The 16,687-nt window shown below is 50.3% G+C and overlaps 1 protein-coding gene across 1 annotated transcript in view; it reads right to left on the bottom strand.

The window, feature by feature from the left end:
- Positions 1-16,687, bottom strand: part of SLC7A5 (solute carrier family 7 member 5) — a 41,953-nt gene that overhangs the window by 18,899 nt on the left and 6,367 nt on the right. Inside the window, exon 2 of the mRNA XM_075101198.1 lies at positions 8,569-8,694. Within this exon, the coding sequence (XP_074957299.1) occupies positions 8,569-8,694 (126 nt within the window). The remainder of the gene's footprint in view (positions 1-8,568; positions 8,695-16,687) is intronic.

The raw sequence follows: 16,687 nt of genomic DNA, 5'->3' as shown, positions 1-16,687 counted from the left end.
GAAAATGTTCATTTGCTCCCCAGTCATGTCCGTTCCGGTTTTAATAGCACAGCAATCTTCTCTTTCAGAAAGCATTTTATGATAATTAAATATTTTTAACTTGCCTAAACAGTGAGGAGAGGGAACACAGCCATCTAGAGAGCTCAGCCAGAGAAGGGGGGGGGCCCTCAGCGCAGAGGAAACCGAGCCGGGGAGAAATGTGTTGTATAAATGAAAAACCCCAGAGGAGAAGATCAGCTCAGCTGCTGAGCCCCTGCCTGAGAAAAGCAGTGAGAGTTCAGTCGACTGAGTCAGAAAAACAAGGCGGCAAGAAACACACAGAGGCCAGGGTTAAGGACAGCATCTCTTCAGCACCTCGTGGCTCCCCAGGAAACGCACGCTCAGTAGCCACATAAGCTGTTTGCTCCTCTCTGATCGCTGCCACTCTGCAGACAGCTTTGCATTACGCAGTTTTGAGTGGCAGCTGTTAAACTTGGGTCCCATAGCAGATGAGTCTGTAAGGCTGAAAGACACCACCAGAAGCCTTGGACCAGCAGAGAGGGCATCCAAGGAGGAGCCCTGGCTCTCGCCACCAGCTGTGGTGGCACTTCCCCTCATTTCACCGGCTTCCTTCTGTTTTATGGAAAAGGTCCTCTTTCCTCACAGTGCTGGAAAGCTTTCTCAATATTATTTCTCCGCCAGGGTGGAGCCAAGGCTCTGGGCTCCTGGATTTACTCCAACCCACACCCTACTCAAGCTTCACAACTCCTCCCTTTCCAACGGTCCACCAGGACACTACTTGGTCCCGAAAGCCTCCCCTTACCTTTCCCACCTCCTCTGCATCCTGCTTGTATCACCAAAAATCCCATCACCCTCCTCCTCCTAAGCAAACACCTCCCAATTTTCACAACCTCCGTGTCTACCGGTGTATGAGAAGCAAAGCAGCAGAGCCAGGCGCAGCGGCGCGAGCCCGGCAGCGACGCACAGCACGCCGTGCCTCCTCCGGCAGCCAGAACGCGCCGGGGCAGTGCAGAGACCCTGCATGAACAGGGTCCCTTTGATCCTTAGCACAGCATGCAAGGTGTAAACCCTAAACAAACCACGCAGTGGGTTTCCAGCCGCTTCCAGAAGCTTGTTTTTTCTTTTCGTATCTGCACAATGGGTTCAGTCCCCGTCCGTGGAAACTTGTGATTGAGAATGACAAGAACAAGCCACCTGAGCAGGCTCTGGAGGGGCTAACCAGAGCCAACCAGCTTGACATGCAGGAGAGCCAAGAACATTTGGGGAGGGCAGATCCTCCTGCCTGTCACCCACACCTCTGGCACCACAGGCAAGGCCATTAATTTCAGCCTAGGGGTTGAAGGCTGTGGGAAAGGATCAATATAAAATGCAAGCAGCAGCACACACACACACATGCACAGAGCTATCGACTGCACTGATACACCTCAGGCACGAAAGACTGCTTCTGCTGCAACCAAAGGCTTTAGAGAGACAGAGAGCGGAGATGCAAAGTAGCAAATGCCAAAGTATTAGCTGCTCTCTGGTTAAATATGTCTGCATTGCTGGGATAGCTGCGCTTGGAAAAATGAGAAGCCAAACAGAGTCTCTCATGTCAGCTGCCTTAAAACCCGCTCAGCCCACAACAGCGGCGAGCAGGGGCCCCGTGGCACGTCGGGGATGCGCTCCCCGGCCTCCGGTGCGAGGCACCTACCTTGATCCACCTTAGCATTCGGCGGTTCATTCCGCCTGCCAAAAACGAGCAACACACTACAACCCACAACTCCTTGGATAAAGCAGCGTTTCAGATGCCAAGGCGCATTTCCACCCTGAAGAGTTAAAGCAGCTCTGAGCCTCCGTACGCAACGTTAAACAAACAAGGGTTCCCATCATCGTTAAAGGCCAAGCTTCCAGCGTGTGCATACAGAGCCGCTCAAACTCAGTGATCACAACAAGCGGCACAGGTCACTGACCGACTGCTTCTGTATTTTGGGGCTTTGTTGTTGTTGTTATTAAATGCCTTTTATTTAATTTTGGACAGGCGACTTTGCACTTGTAAAATGCAGAAGCCCCGGCAGGCTGAGCTCTATCCTTGAATCTATAATTGCCAAAGTTTTTCTGGGCAGAGAGGGCAAGAAAAAAACCTGTCTGAGCAGAAACGAACCGCTGCGCTCACTCCAAACCAGAGCAGGCGAGCTGCATAGCCCGCTAGCCCGCCGTGCCCACCTGGCCTCGGCATCTGCATCCACCCTTGGCTGGAAAAGAAATCAAAGATTAGAGAGCGAGAGGCCCATAAAACATAATTGTGTTGTATCAACCCTCCACCGTTAAGACGCCTGATTAATCTCCAACATGTGGTTGATGTGATTTAGAGGTGCAGGATGCTGGCAGCTTTCCCAGCTTCCTTGTTCGTGCTCTCCTTCAGTACAGCCTTCCACTCTCCATGTGCTCTGTGAGCAAGAGGGTGAGTAAGGGAAGCACAATAGCTTTCCTTCAAAGCTTACTGCTGGAAAATCACGTTACAATGGGGTTTCTGGATGCCAGCGTGGCAAGAAACAGCACGGGCAGCTGCAGGGCATGCTTTTCTTGCGATCTTTTGTGCACAAGCCTCAGCCCCAACTTGCAGGGACACACTGAAAAGCTTGAGGGACTTTTACTATCCGTAGGCTTTGCCTCCTGCGTGCCAAAGAGGACCTAAAGCGTGAGTTAGTCATGGGCTGGCTGAGTGAACACCCATCTGGCTTGGCTTCGGGCTCCAAACTCCTCTCAGACACCTACAGCTCCACCATCAGTTGATTCTCGGGTCCCAGGTCACGTCTTAGAGCCAGTCCCTTGGGTGAGCTGGTCCCTCCAGGCACAGACACCAGTGCAAGAGTCGCCCTGCCGCGTCCAACACCACAGCCCGCGCAAAGGCACTGCTGCACCGACCCTCGCTTAGCAAAAAAGCAGGTCACGACTGACGTGGCAGAAAATAAAAACCCCAATAAATCAATTGAAAACAAACGCCTGAACGTCGACCTGCTGATCAGGTTCACTCTTGGGTTCACGTTATGGACACGAGAGATGAGCCTGGGTCAAAGGAAAACTTGTGGCAGATTTCTTTAGCTATGCTAAGTGCTTATCAACCTCTGGAGAGCCGAGCGTGATCAAGTGTAGGTACAAACCCAAGATAATTCAGACAACAACCACCCTTCTTGTCTCTTCGTATCTGCGTGCCATTGTGCCTTGAGACCTGAGGGAGCCTGAGATTTTAATGACCAGCGTGAAATCGAGCTCTCCTGCCCCATCAGCAGGACCCTCCGGAGCAGCCCTGCCCTCCCCATGCTTACAGCTGTATCCCTCGCCACGGCTGCTTGCGGGGCTCACCCGCTCAGCCCCCCGGTCTCACTCCAGATCTGGCTCAAGGGGCTTTTTTGGGACATTTAACTGACGTTGCCACCGAGAGAAGAAAATCTGGTAGGAAAAGAAGAGCGAGTAATCTTTCCCTCCCTCAGGTCTTTCTTAATCACTGTATTTTTCACAAAAAAATAAAAAGGCAAAGAAAAAAGTTTGGATAGGGAACTAGCAAAATAACTGCCACAGAGAACGACAGAGACCAAATGGGCATTTTCTAGCAGAAGACAAAGGGATGTGATAAATGGGAGTAGCACCCAGATGTGCACACACACCCACAGCGCCGAGACGTTGCCTCGCACCTGGAGCGCTTCAACGATATTTTTAGGAGGCTTCACAGCCACGACAAGCACACATTAATGAATGAAGGCTTAAATCTTCATTTCGGCACTTTCAGAAACCCTCCCGTGTCGAGCTCAGAATTTGCCAGCCATAACTACACCTCTAAATACCTTTATACAAAGAGCAAACAATATTGGGGTGGGGGGTGCCAGAGCTGGCTGACGTACGCATCTTTGCAAAGAAAAAACAAGACTAAAAGCAAAACTCTCGGCCCAGGCTAAGTTCTCAGTGGCAAATGTCTGGAGTTAAACCTGCCTGTTTTGTCCTTAATTCACCCCGCGCTTGTTCGGCAGATGCAGCTCTGCTGGTCTCTGACAAGCCCAAGGAAGGGAGTTAAAATAATGCTGCTGCCATCGAACAGGCGCTCGAGGCACCGCGGATGAGAAGTTTAAGATCAGAAATCAGGCATTAAGAGGGAAAAGGGACAATAAGTTCAATAAACATAATTCAATAAAATGAGTGGTAAATTCTATTTCCCTAAGTCCCAAATGCCCAATTCTCTCTTTTTTTTTACGCAGACCTGCTGGTGAGAAATCACAGCGAGGGCTGGCGCCCAGCGCGGCAGCGCTCCCCCATCTGCAAACAAACGGCACCTCGCTGCTTGAGCTGCCCAAGGTCAGATAAATGTTTAAGAAACCCTAGGACATTAACAACAGAAAAGAATATATCTGAAACGTGTCTGTGATATGTTTTTAGATTTTTAATGCTTTAATATCAAAACCCATGCTGAATTTCCTCGCATGTAAAAACCATGAGCGTGTCCTTAAAGATTAGCACACTTTTTTGACCGGGTCAAGCCCGGGTTAGTTTTTAAGGCTGCAGGGTCAGCGGGTATGAAGAGCACAGCTGCAGACCTAACCACAGCCCTCTGCGTCACACACCCAGTGCGGAAAACATCCCTTAAACCCGCGCAGCCGCTGTCCAAACCGGCTGCACGACCCAGTCCCAGGCATCCCGGTCAAGAATATGGCCAAAAAATACCCAGTGGCGGCCGGACAGAAGGCAGTTTGTGAGAGCTGGTATAACAGAACCAAAAATAAGCCTAGATTTTAGTAACAGGGGAGTGAAAAACCCTGATCCTGTCTATGCTGTAAGTTAGTTATTCTAGTTAAGCGCTGCAGGCTGGTGGGCCGTACACTTGGGGGTCCATATATAAGGCTTCACACACCAACACACTAAGTCCAGGACACTGGACTTTTAAAGCAACACAGCTCTAGTCCCACAAAGGCTTTAAAAGTGTGACTTTTGTATTAGTGAAATAATTGCATCCCAAGCGGGTCAGCTATCCTGAGACAACTTTCAAGTAGTTGAAAGGCCGTCTAAGTAGGAAACCAACTTCTGCCCTCCGTTTGAAGTTGCATGAAAGAAGTGATGTAAAACAGCTGTCCACAGAAAGATCACAAGGAAAGGCAGTTTCTGTGTGGTAACATTGCCACATAGTTCTTTGTCTTGAGATGTTACTGCTTTACTGAACATAATGAAAATATCCAGTGAAAGGCTAAAAAGAAAAAAAGCCAAAAGCCGAAGGCAGGAGGTCAGTACAGGGAAAGACACACTTCTATGAAGTCTCAGAAGTTTCCGTGTTTGAGCAAGAAACTGTGGCATTGCTCCTCTTCTCTGTTTATGGATACTGTAAACATAAACCAGCAGTGGGACAGTAACCCTTACAGCAAGTTAATCAGCACTGCTCAGGCACTACCTGGAGCGTCATGGGAACACACATCCCCTTCACCGCTGAAACTGCAGCCCCAGACGAATCGACCTGGCGTGTGTTTCACCCCAATGACAGCTGCCGGCTTGGGAATTTACCGACCTGGTAGCGGTAAGTCCTCTTTTGTCCAAAGAGAGTTGGAACTGGTATAAAAGAAAACAAGGGCAGGCAGGGAGCAGCAAAGGCACGGCACTGTGGTTAGGTACGGCACCCAGCATCGCCCACCTACTCAGAGGTTAAACAGGCTTTTAGAAAAAGGTTACCCATTTGAAAGCATCAGCACTTCAAAAGATGGGGCTGCAGTATTTCGCCTGGAGAATATCCAGCAACTCCGTACGGTGCTACTGACGCGCAGCGCGGCCCCAGAGAGCACCGACACCGCGGCTTCCAGGGGCGGCGGGTCCGTCCCCCTGCTCCAAGGCAGGTTCGACTCACTTAAACCTTTCCCAAGAGGTGTTCATTAACCCATTCCTGTAAATCTCCAGTGAGACAGCCTCCCTGTCCCTACTCGAGCTCTGCAGTACAGTTAAAAGTGTTTTTCTAACGGCTAATTTAAACTTCCCTTGCCTCACACCTTGCACCCATCGTTTTTTGTCCCAGTGAAGATGGGGAGCAGTGCAGCACTTTCCCATTTTAGGTATGCTTTAAGTGATGCTAGTATGCTTTCCTTGAAGAAAAAAGAAGAAAAAAAAGACAGTCTCCTGATGTATCCCTGCTACATAAATGCATCAAGTTACCTGACATGATTTAAAGAAAAGTTGAGAAAGTTGCAAAACGTGTGTGGAAGCTAAGGGCGGGCACACGAAAGGAGCCAGCACATTCTTAAGGACTTAACAGAGAGCTTGCAACTTCCATAAGGAGATCAATAAAATCCATGTTGGACCACGGGCAGAATCCCAGGCAGTATGTTGTGAAATAGGAACTCAGACAAGCACTTAGGACAAGGTCTAAACGTGGGCTTTGTGAGGAGCACCCTCTGCAGACCCCATGGTTCCCGCTCTGATCCAGTTCACTTTACGTGGAGTGTGGTGTGCACACACTTTGCCTTCAGATGTTATCATCTAACTATTGCTTGTGATCTCGCTACCCGTCACTCTGTCTGAAGTGGCCAGGGGGTTTAGCAGGAAACCAAACGTCACATGAAATGGGCTCCACTGCAGGAAGGACACAGGTCACAGCGGTACCTCTCCAGACCTACCACAACTTGAAACTGCAATAGGCTTCATGGGAGGTACAAGGCTTCTGAGACAGAAGAGTACAGGGTGGGGGCTTCTGTAGACAAGAGTGAAATCTCTTATTGGTTACAGATACAAGTCAATGGAAATATCATCTCTTTAGACCTGAGGAGCCAGAGAAGGCGATTCATCCTCAACAAAAGGACAAAAGAACAGTACAGAGTGAGGGAAGGTGATTTGGGCTCCACAGGACATTAAGGACACAAAGCTGCTACTGGAGAGTGTCCCGAGAAGGCCACGGGGCTGGGGAAGGGTTTAGAGGGGAAACCGTACGAGGAGCAGCTGGAGTCCCTGGGTTTGTTCAGCTGGAGCAGAGGAGGCCGAGGGCAGCCCTCATGGCGCTCTGCAGCTCCCTCCCGAGGGCAGGAGGAGGGGCAGGGCTGGTCTCTTCTCTCTGGTGCCCAACGCCAGGGCCCGAGGGAATGGCAGGGAGATGTGCCAGGGGAGGGTTAGGCTGGGCATTAGGAGAAGGTCCTTCCCCCCGAGGGTGGTGGAGCCCTGGCACAGGCTCCCCAGGGAGGCATCACAGCACCAGCCTGGCGATGTTCCAGAAGCACTTGGACAAGGTCCTCAGAGACACGGTGTGAATTTGGGGTGTCCTGGGCAGGGACACGGGCTGGGCTCAGTGAGCCTTGTGGGTCCCTTCCAGCTCAGGGCATTCTATAACTCTATGATTCTGAAGAAGCAAATTAAGATTATTACCTGCAAGCAAAAAACAACTGTAAAGATCTTTTATTGGTAGAATGTTAAAGAACTAACAGAGATTTCTGTTTACTTATCCTTTTCCTTCTAAGAGAGAAAAAAAAAAACTTCAGCAAAGCAGCCTGGGGAGTTATGAAGAGGAAGGAGGTATTTTTTGTGATAAGCCTCAAACAATGTTCCTGTTGAGCATAGACACTAGATGGAAGAAAATAAAACCTCTGATAAAGCTAGAAATTCTGCGAAGACAGCACTGGCTCCCATAGCTGGGACCGGAATTAAAAAGACCCATGTGCACACACAAACATACGCACACACAGAGGCTTGCCAGTACAGAGCCGGGCGGGACTATCCATAGATTTTATCCACATTTAACAAACAGGGCCTGTACTGTTCCCTAAAGAAAAGTTTATTTTCACAAATCTCGCACAAAAAAAGCACACAGGAAAGCTCATCTGTGTGGGCAAGTCAGTCAGATGGGTTTGGGAAAAAATATCTCCCCAAGTTTGAGAGGATTTTTAAGTGTGCTTGAAGAAAACAAGCAAAAATACCAGAATGTTTGCTTTATCTTCCCATTTTTATCTTCTTTTTCAGATGCTAGTTGACAGACATGCATGCTCCTGTCAGCTGAGAGCCCTAATATCGCTGCTTGTCACGCGGCTTCTGCAGCCTTGCCTGACCCCGTGGACCCGATCGAGCTATTCCATACCTGAAGCAGCAAGAAGGGAAACGTAGAGGGGCAGTTTGTGAGAGAATGAACATTACCGGGGGTTGGTTTGCAGACGCAGATACTTCTCTATTAGCAGATGGCCCTGACCAGCCACCAGTTACACAAAAGACTTTTGAGAGCCAAAACCTTCCGTCCATGCAGGCTCGGCAGCCCTGCAATCTCAAAGGGAGAGGCTGCACAGCGACTGAATTAAATGGAAAAGACCTTGGGTGATATATGCTGGGTTCCAGTAGCATGAAATCCAGCATAACCTCAGCAAGGTAAACATGAAATCTCACAAATAAAATGCACAAAAGCACTCAGCCCTTGGCAAAGCACGAGCTGGAAATATCACCCGAGCACGCAAGAGAACAGACGACGCTTGTAAAGCGTTTCTGCTAGCTCTGAAGTGCTGGGGTTAGGACTCCTGGGCTTTGTCCCTAATGCCCACATCTCTGCTCTGACTGCACGCCACCTTCAGAAGGAAAAGGAAACACACTCACCCTTTGCAAGCTGCACGAAGCCAAGAACGATGATCAGAGCCAGCGCCAGCAGTTTTGCCGCAGCAAAGGCATCCTGGACACGAGTAGCAGCTTTCACGCTGTAACAGTTCACTGCTGTGAGGAGCACTAGGGGGAAAGGACGAGAGGCACATCAGTTTTCAGTGAAACACTTAAAACCCAAAACAAATTATGACAAACTGGCATTTGCTTTTTGCTAAACCTTAAGCAAACACAAAGAGCCTCTTCCTAAAATAGGAACTTTTCAAAAGCAATGCTATGCAGGCGCCGCACTTCTCTATTCTGTCTTTATTTTGGCAACAGGTGGTTCAGACAGTGCGTGCACTGCCTGGGACGAGGAACTGCCCCTGCTGTATTGGAAAGTACACTTCTGAGGGCATATAAATAAAAGCGGTTACTGCAACCGTTAGCATCAAAGTGCTTGGCTGCGATCCCTGCTACGTCGATCCAATGTAACGCTGCTGCTGTGTGAAAACACCACAGAAATGTCAGGACAAACTTCCAGAGCTGATAAAGAGTTATTTGTAAAACAGTAGCACCTAAAAGGCTATCGAGGGCACACCGTGCTGCCCGCCGCAGGAGCGTCCCTGCCCTGACCCATTCGGTGAGCTACGAGGCAAACAACGCCTGCAGGTCAGCGGCACAGACGGGAAGAGAAGCTGGATCTAAGGAAACCCTCACCCTCCCTTTGTCCCGCTCGGCCAGTGGCGCCGGGCACGGTCGCACAGGCTTTCCGAGGCGCTCACCAGGGCCGCAGCGATGGCCGTGAGGGCTGCACGGCGCCGGCCAGCACAACAGCTCGGATTTGCTCTTGTACTTGATTGCACTGCATTCCCCATGCAGCATTTTGCTTGCCCAGAAGCTCCCACCACCTACACGTTGCTCTGTGGTTAATGCAACTAATGAAGCCTCATTTCCTACTCTTTCTGCCCCGTTCCCCCATCACCCTCTGCTGTATCGCCTGCTCTTGCCACTACTCAGCGTGGTGCTCCCACCAGGCGAGGGACAGCGTGAACCAGGGCTTGTCTAAAGCCACAAAGCTGCTGACTGGCTGAGTTTCACCTGCTTCAGAAAATATAATGGCTAAAACCTTTACTGCTCTTCCAAATCACTTACTATTTTCGTGCCCTGCTCGCTCCCCGCTCCCCAGAGCCTGTTGCTTGTTATAGAGGCAGGCAAATGTCACGCAGAGAATGCCGGTGCCCCACGTGCTGGATGCCCTCCCCTCCTCCTCATCTCCCTTGCACGGAGCCACCCCTGGCTGCCTCCACCCCAGCTTGTCAGCAGTCCCCAGGGCCGACCAGGCACTGAGCAGCTCGGGGAGGAGCAGATCTCAACCTTTCTTCTTGAACTGGAGGCTCTTCCCCATGGGATCCTTTCCAGGCTGGCCTCTGTCCTCGTGGCAAAGGCTCTTCCCCACATCCTGCAGCTCATTTTCACAGGACCCCGCTGCCTCGACCAGAGCTGAACAGCTGCTCCCCAAAATATTCAGCTCGGATGGAGATCACCCTCTTCTGAGGTTACAGGCTATATCAGCACTCACAGTGTAAAGCCCAGAGCATTTGACGTAGATATTTCACCCTTAATCAAACCCCCAGAGATACGGGGGGTCTCAGCAGCACCTTCGTCAGGTCACTGATGTCTCCAGGAGCCCATCCTCGTGGGGCTGAGCAGCATGGGGTGCTTCAGAACTGCGGGGGAGGTGATGGGTAAAGGTGGGAGGCAGAAATACTAGTGGTCGGACAGCATGGTTACTGCCCAGCATGAGCACCCAGCGCCTTAAGACCCTCAACACATGCTGAGCATCACAGGGAGAGCCACAACGCACCCCTACTCCGAAGCAAGGATACCACACAACTACGGACCGGTGTCCAGCTGAGCGTACCCACACTGAGCGTTCCTGCACACGCGCAGGGCACAGGCACCCACTCCCCACGTATTCACCACCTGAGCCCCGGCACGAGGCAGGCTGGGCAGGATGGGCAGCCTTTGCTCTCTGGCTTGTGGCAGGACCGCGCACGGGAGCTGCTCGCACCCTATCGGCTCGGAGCAAAGGCACGTCCCCGCAGGCTCCCACCCTGCCTCCCAGCAACGGCACAATGAACTGCAAACTGAGAAGTAAAACTGTTGGGAGGAGGAAGGAGTATTTGGGCATTTAAAAGGGTCTTATTGGCTCTCCGCCACCCTGCATCCTGCCCTACCTGTGAGGAAGCAACTGCGTTGGTACGAGTTCAGGGAAGCGCACACAGAGCTCACGCCAGAGCCGTGAATAGCCTTCCTGGAACATACAGGCAGGGACAGGCTCAGGCATACCCACGGGCTGGCTTCAGAGATCTCGGTCTTCAGGGACCGCGGTATCTGGGTCTGACAGCAACGATTAGACTGTGTTCCCGCTCGAGCGAGCGCTGAGAGCGACAGGACTTTCTGGTGACTGAAAGCACACGCAGGCAAGAAGGGATACGAGTTGCATCATTCATTCACAGGGGTCTAAGAGCCTGCTACGGCCACAGCGCAACAGCAACGCGCATCGCGCCGAGAGGATTTAACGGTCCATATGTTGCTCAGCTAAAGGTCGCTTGTAGGGGATCTTTAGGCAGGGAAGAGCAAAGCCAGTCCCACTGCGGCAGGCTGCACGTCCCGGAACACGATTCCTGCTTTCAGGATCACTGGTCCCCACGAAACCCATAGGATTTCATGTTATCTCAATGCCAGAGCATTTAAAGTTCAGAGAAATGAAAGAGTTGGAAGTCTTTGCAAAGAAAAGCACACGATGCAATATACCCTACAGGAACAAAAGCCAGAAGTAAATAAAGGATTCCAGATTCGCTCCTTTCTGTATCATGTCTTTCAATCCCCTTTGGCATTTCGGGGGTGTCTGGGCATTTGGAGTGAGTGAGATTGAAACGACCCAGAGCTGTCTTCACTGGGCCGGACACCCCCGCGCCGAAGGGCTCTCGCACAGGTCACACGACAGCACGAGCTGGGCTTTGGCGGACCTGCTTCAGCACACAGCCAAAAGCGAGCGGCGAGGAACCGCGCCGACAAACCTGCCACATCGCACACACCCCGCACCCCCCCCCCACCAAATTTAAGCCCCTGTCCCTCCACCCTGTGCTCTTCAGGGGAGATATGGTGTATCTAACTAGACGCAGCTGCCCGGGTTGGAGGCTTTTCAGCACGAAGCAGCAGGCCAGCACTGCTGGCGGTTTGCAGGGTCACGGCTCTGTCACCCCGCAGCAAGACTCCGATATCTGCTCCAAACAGTACGCTAAAAGAGGAGTTGTCCAGATATAAAGGGGAGGAGGAAATAAAGGTTAGCGAGGTCGACTTACAGTATGTCTGTGCTACACGGGGTGGTGAGGGGGAGAGAAGAAAACACAGTGAAATATCAATAACACAGATCACAGTTCCTCTGGTGAATCCTAATGGGGAGGATGGGGCGGGAGCCGAAGATCCAGGATTCACTTCGAACAGCAATTATGCTAAAAATAAAACTCCCCTTGTTTACAGAGGGATATTTAAGGGATGAGCCAACACATCTAAAAGCTCACTTTTCCCGTTAGCGGAGACAGCCCTTAGAGGTGTGACAGTGAGATTCTCTTCCCCATTTAGGCATTCTGTTTCTTTGACAATAGCTGCTTCAGCCTCCACATTAAACACTGACTTGCTCGGGGCCGTTTTTCACGTTCTGGTTCTGTACGGAGCCTGCCGGACGGACCGTGGGATGGTGGTGGTGTACATAAAAGGCAAAAGCTTTCTACACAGTCCAAAACTGAAAAGCAATGGAAGCGTCTGTATTCAGCCCTTAAAAATATATCGGTGCCAGATAAACAGGCTCTGTAAAAATAAGAGAACACTTTGGGCCAGAGGCTCTGAACAGGGCTGAGAGTTTCTTCCATGCCAGACATGATTCAGAGCCCTTCAAGTCACCATCTCTCTGCTTTGCTTTTCTCACCATGTAATAATATTTGTCTTTCCTAAAGGAGTGTGGTGGAGTTACTACACTTGAATGCTTTCAGCATAGGAAAGGCTAAAAACAACCCAGTCTCACCCACCAGAAAGAATGCTACAGGCACCGGGATGAAAAGACAGACCGAGTACATTTTTCAGTAGAACTCCAAGACGAATTCCAGCAGCTGCTCAGAAGGGCAGAGGACTGGGGTTTCTTAAAGCAGAAAGTTTGATTCCTTTGATCCGAGGTGCCGCCCCGCGAAGCAGGGGCTGCGGGACGCCTCCTGGCACTGCTCCGTTCACCTCGGATGAACTGCTCCGCACGAAGAACGGGAGGAAGCCGCACAGCCACAGCTTTACTATAAAGCAGGGCAATGATACAACGCAGGGAAAGATCGGACGGGCCTGCCCTGATTTCTGCAGCACCCTTCCTAAGGCTACAGGCGCTGGCCATTGTCAGAAGCCAGCTATGCGGCGAGGCAGACCTTTAGCGTGACCCACTGGGGCCGCTCTCGGGCATCATTCTAGGAATAAGGATTTCAGCACGACCTGACGTGACACAGTCCGTCTGATCCAGCAGCCCCTCTCCAAAGGCTTTACATAATTGGGATAATAGGAGCTAGAAAGCTGCAGCGATTGCAAGTACAAGTGGGAGTGGTTCTATTTATTTACTTATTATATCTGGCAGAAGTAGGGAAGATCCTAGGTTTTGACTACTGTAGAGAGAGCATGCTCGCAAGGTGCTGTTCACCCCTTCATCTCTTCTGGTGACTGCTCTAGCCTAGCTGAGGGTGAGCTTCATTTCAAGATACCAAAGCTACCCCTAACATGAATCCCGAGGCTTTCAAAGAGGAGTTTGGCTTTGTAAAGACAACAGCGGGAGCAGCTTCAGTTATTTACTCTGTCCTAGTAAGTCCCAGCTGGCTTCAGGCATGTCACTTAACCTGCTCTGCTGGCACTCACCTGCAGAGTCAACCAAGGATAAATTGACTAATCCAACATAGGACCCAGAATCTCGCCCCTCCCCTCAATTCACATTTTATGGACATATTCCTTTGAACTCATGTTCCAAGATCCCTCCCAAACACGTTAGGTAACAGTAGGAAGAAATCCCTACAAAGCAGCCACAGAAAGGGATCATAACAATCCTCACATGGAACAAGTCCACGACAAACACGCTATACGTAACAACAGCTCCCGTGCCTACGAAGGAAGGGGAGGATGTCGTAAAGCTGCCCTGCGGGCATGTGGTTCTACCCAAAGCAAACAGCCTGTGAGTGGAGCCTTAAAACAGGGCTTGGCATTTATGAGCAACACTTTTGGCAGCTATCCTATAGAAAAAGACAGGGCTGCAGCTCTACCTGGGTAATGGAAGGTGGCCATGGATCTGAGATGGAGTAAAGACAGTGCTCAGGGAGGCTCCGTTTGCTAAAAATGCAAACAAGCAGCCGATCCACATCTCTGCACGCTCATCCTCCTCCACAGGGGAAAAAAGGATCCAGTTCCCGCACCGTACGTAACTTGTTGTTATGGGGAGATGGGAGTTTGCCTAGTCCAAGATCTTTAGCAGCTTTTCAGGTGAAACGTTTCTGAAATGGGTGTAGGAATTCTTGAGGTACTGGCACAGCTGCATTCATGCTGCGTGTGAGGTTACATATGGTTGGAGCTTTGCACGATGTCACTTTTGTCCTTTATTTCATCTTCTATAGGCTTCCCTGGTCTTGACCTGTGGTCCTTCCTATATAATTCAGTATATGCCTCTATAACAAGGGTAAATGTGTGTAGTGGCTTTCTTCAAAGAAGTAAACTCAATTAACTTGCTGCAAGTTACCCATTAATTCCTATTCACGGTATTACAGGACCAGAACAAAACTGCGTAGTAGGGTAGGGAATGTGGAAAGAAAGGGGAAGAATGAAGGGAAATCCTCCACCTCAGCTTCCTCACCTGTAAAACAGGGACCGTAAGACTGCGCACAGAGGATGCACCGTGCAGTGATTCCTGTTTGTAACTCACACGTTTCCAAAGCGCTTGGCCCATACAATTTTAAGACGATGCTTCCATTTACCACCGGCCACTGGATGATGTTGATTTTCTCCTCACAATTACTTACAGACAGTTCTCAGCTCCTTTCCATTGCCCTATCCTACAGCAAAGGCTGCTCCTTTCACTCCTCATGAAGTGCAGATGATGGACGAGCGGTTTTCTCTTCTACCGAAGATGGTGCAACCAGGTTTCAAACAGAGACGAGGCAAGGTGAGCCCATGGCCACCGCGAAACAAATCACAGGGATGACAGCAGCACGTGGCACAGACCCAAAACGGTCCACGAGCTTGAAAGGGAACTGCTGCCTAAGCCCACAAGAGGTTAGACACACCAGAAATAAAGACTTACTCTGCACAGTACAAACAAGGAATTACACTACACTGACTACAGTGGCTTAAACTACAGGGATGTCAATGCCTTACTACGGCCAGAAACACACCACTTTGTATTCAGGTGGCTGTGATGCCACGGTGTCTTCCAATAGTCTCCGGTGTCTATTTGTAACAGCCCAACTTAACACGAGACATACACACAAGGACACACACAGCAAACGGTGAGGGAAGTTTCAGCTTGACAGATATTGGGTGAAGACTTGAGCCCTGCAAGGCGGTAAAGAGAAAAAGCAGAAGGCAAACCTTTGCAGGTATTTCTTCAAGGACAAGTCCCTGGAGAAACTTAACAGCGAGGGCAATCGGTCCGTAGAAGGAAAACGCTTAGTGGTACATGAGACTGCTGGAAAGGAGCACTTGGCCCCGGAGCAAATGTGTCCATATTAAAATCAACTTACAATAATAAACCTACCTGGCAACAGTTTACAGTTTCCTTTTTATTTTTCTCCCCAAAATAGCAATGCCAAGGCATCAGGGGACGGGCGCATCCACGAACAACAGGTGCGAGGAGAAGGCAAAGGCTGCCCTACCACTAGAGTTTAAGGAGATGGATCATCTCCAGACCCACCCCGAGACCACGAACTCTGGATGTCTCCAACAAATGGCCCCAGGCACCCTGAATGTGTCACAGCTCCATCTCCCTGCTGCCTTTCAATTCCAGGAAGCCCCTAGTGCTGAAACAGGCTGGGAGCCGGGAGCCAGAGCAGCTGGTGCGAAGCGGGACGATGCTGGCATTTCATCATGTAGCAGAGCTCCCAGAAGCATCCACACCCTCAAGTTTCCAGAATTCTGCAAGAATAAATTAACAAGCACTCACTTGGCACCTCTCCCTCAAGAGCTGTGCCAACCAGCGCAGCACCATCAGGGCCAAAAGGCAGCACCAGGACTGCCCGGGGGAAGAACTCCACGGCTCAAAGATACTGCAGAGGCTGGATCTCGAGCCTATATAAATGCACCTATCGCTTTGGTACCAAGGTGCCGTAATAACAGCGATACAGTTTATACTCTTCAAATTGTGTGGTATGCGAAAAACTACAAAGAATTCATTAATGCTAGGGGAGCTAACTCCTAGCTGGTGGTGGGAGTTACTCATCTGTCTCCTTAGAAAGAAGCTTGTGTTTTTACTGTCGAAGTTTCTAGACGACATGATGCAGCAATTCCACAAGCCAGGTCATTTTACCACAGGAAGACAAGCAAAATATAGACGAACAACAAACGACACATATATGCAATGGGAGACAAACAACATATATATGGGAGACAAACATCTAAATGGACAAACAACATATATATGCAATGGGAAAAAGAGGTATATTTCTTCCATTCCCAGCAAATTAAAAGGACCCTGTAACTATCGCACGCTAAACACCTCTTCCACCAAGCCCACCTCATATGAAATATCTTCCTAACAGCAAACAACACTTACTAATATCTTCTGTGCACATGAAGCCCCACAGACATATCACCATCCTTGCCAGATGGCCAGCTAGCGGGCCTGCACGGCACCTTACCCAGCCCGCAATGATGGTACGCTGCTACAGAAACCCCTTCCCACGGCTGTCCTGAATCAGGTTCCACAAACCCACAGGAAGGTTCACCTGGGTCATGAACGTCATGAAAAATTCCAGGCAGGTTTTAGTCTGAATCACCTATGCCATGCAGTGGGTCAGAATTCGGCTCTGCGTGCTGGCTGGCAAGAAACTGCTTTCTCATGCTT

The sequence above is a fragment of the Phalacrocorax aristotelis genome, chromosome 8 (assembly GCF_949628215.1).
Source record: "Phalacrocorax aristotelis chromosome 8, bGulAri2.1, whole genome shotgun sequence".
Taxonomy (NCBI): Eukaryota; Metazoa; Chordata; class Aves; order Suliformes; family Phalacrocoracidae; genus Phalacrocorax; species Phalacrocorax aristotelis.
The sequence above is the reverse complement of the archived record's forward strand: the minus strand, read 5'-3'. Positions and strand labels throughout refer to the sequence as shown.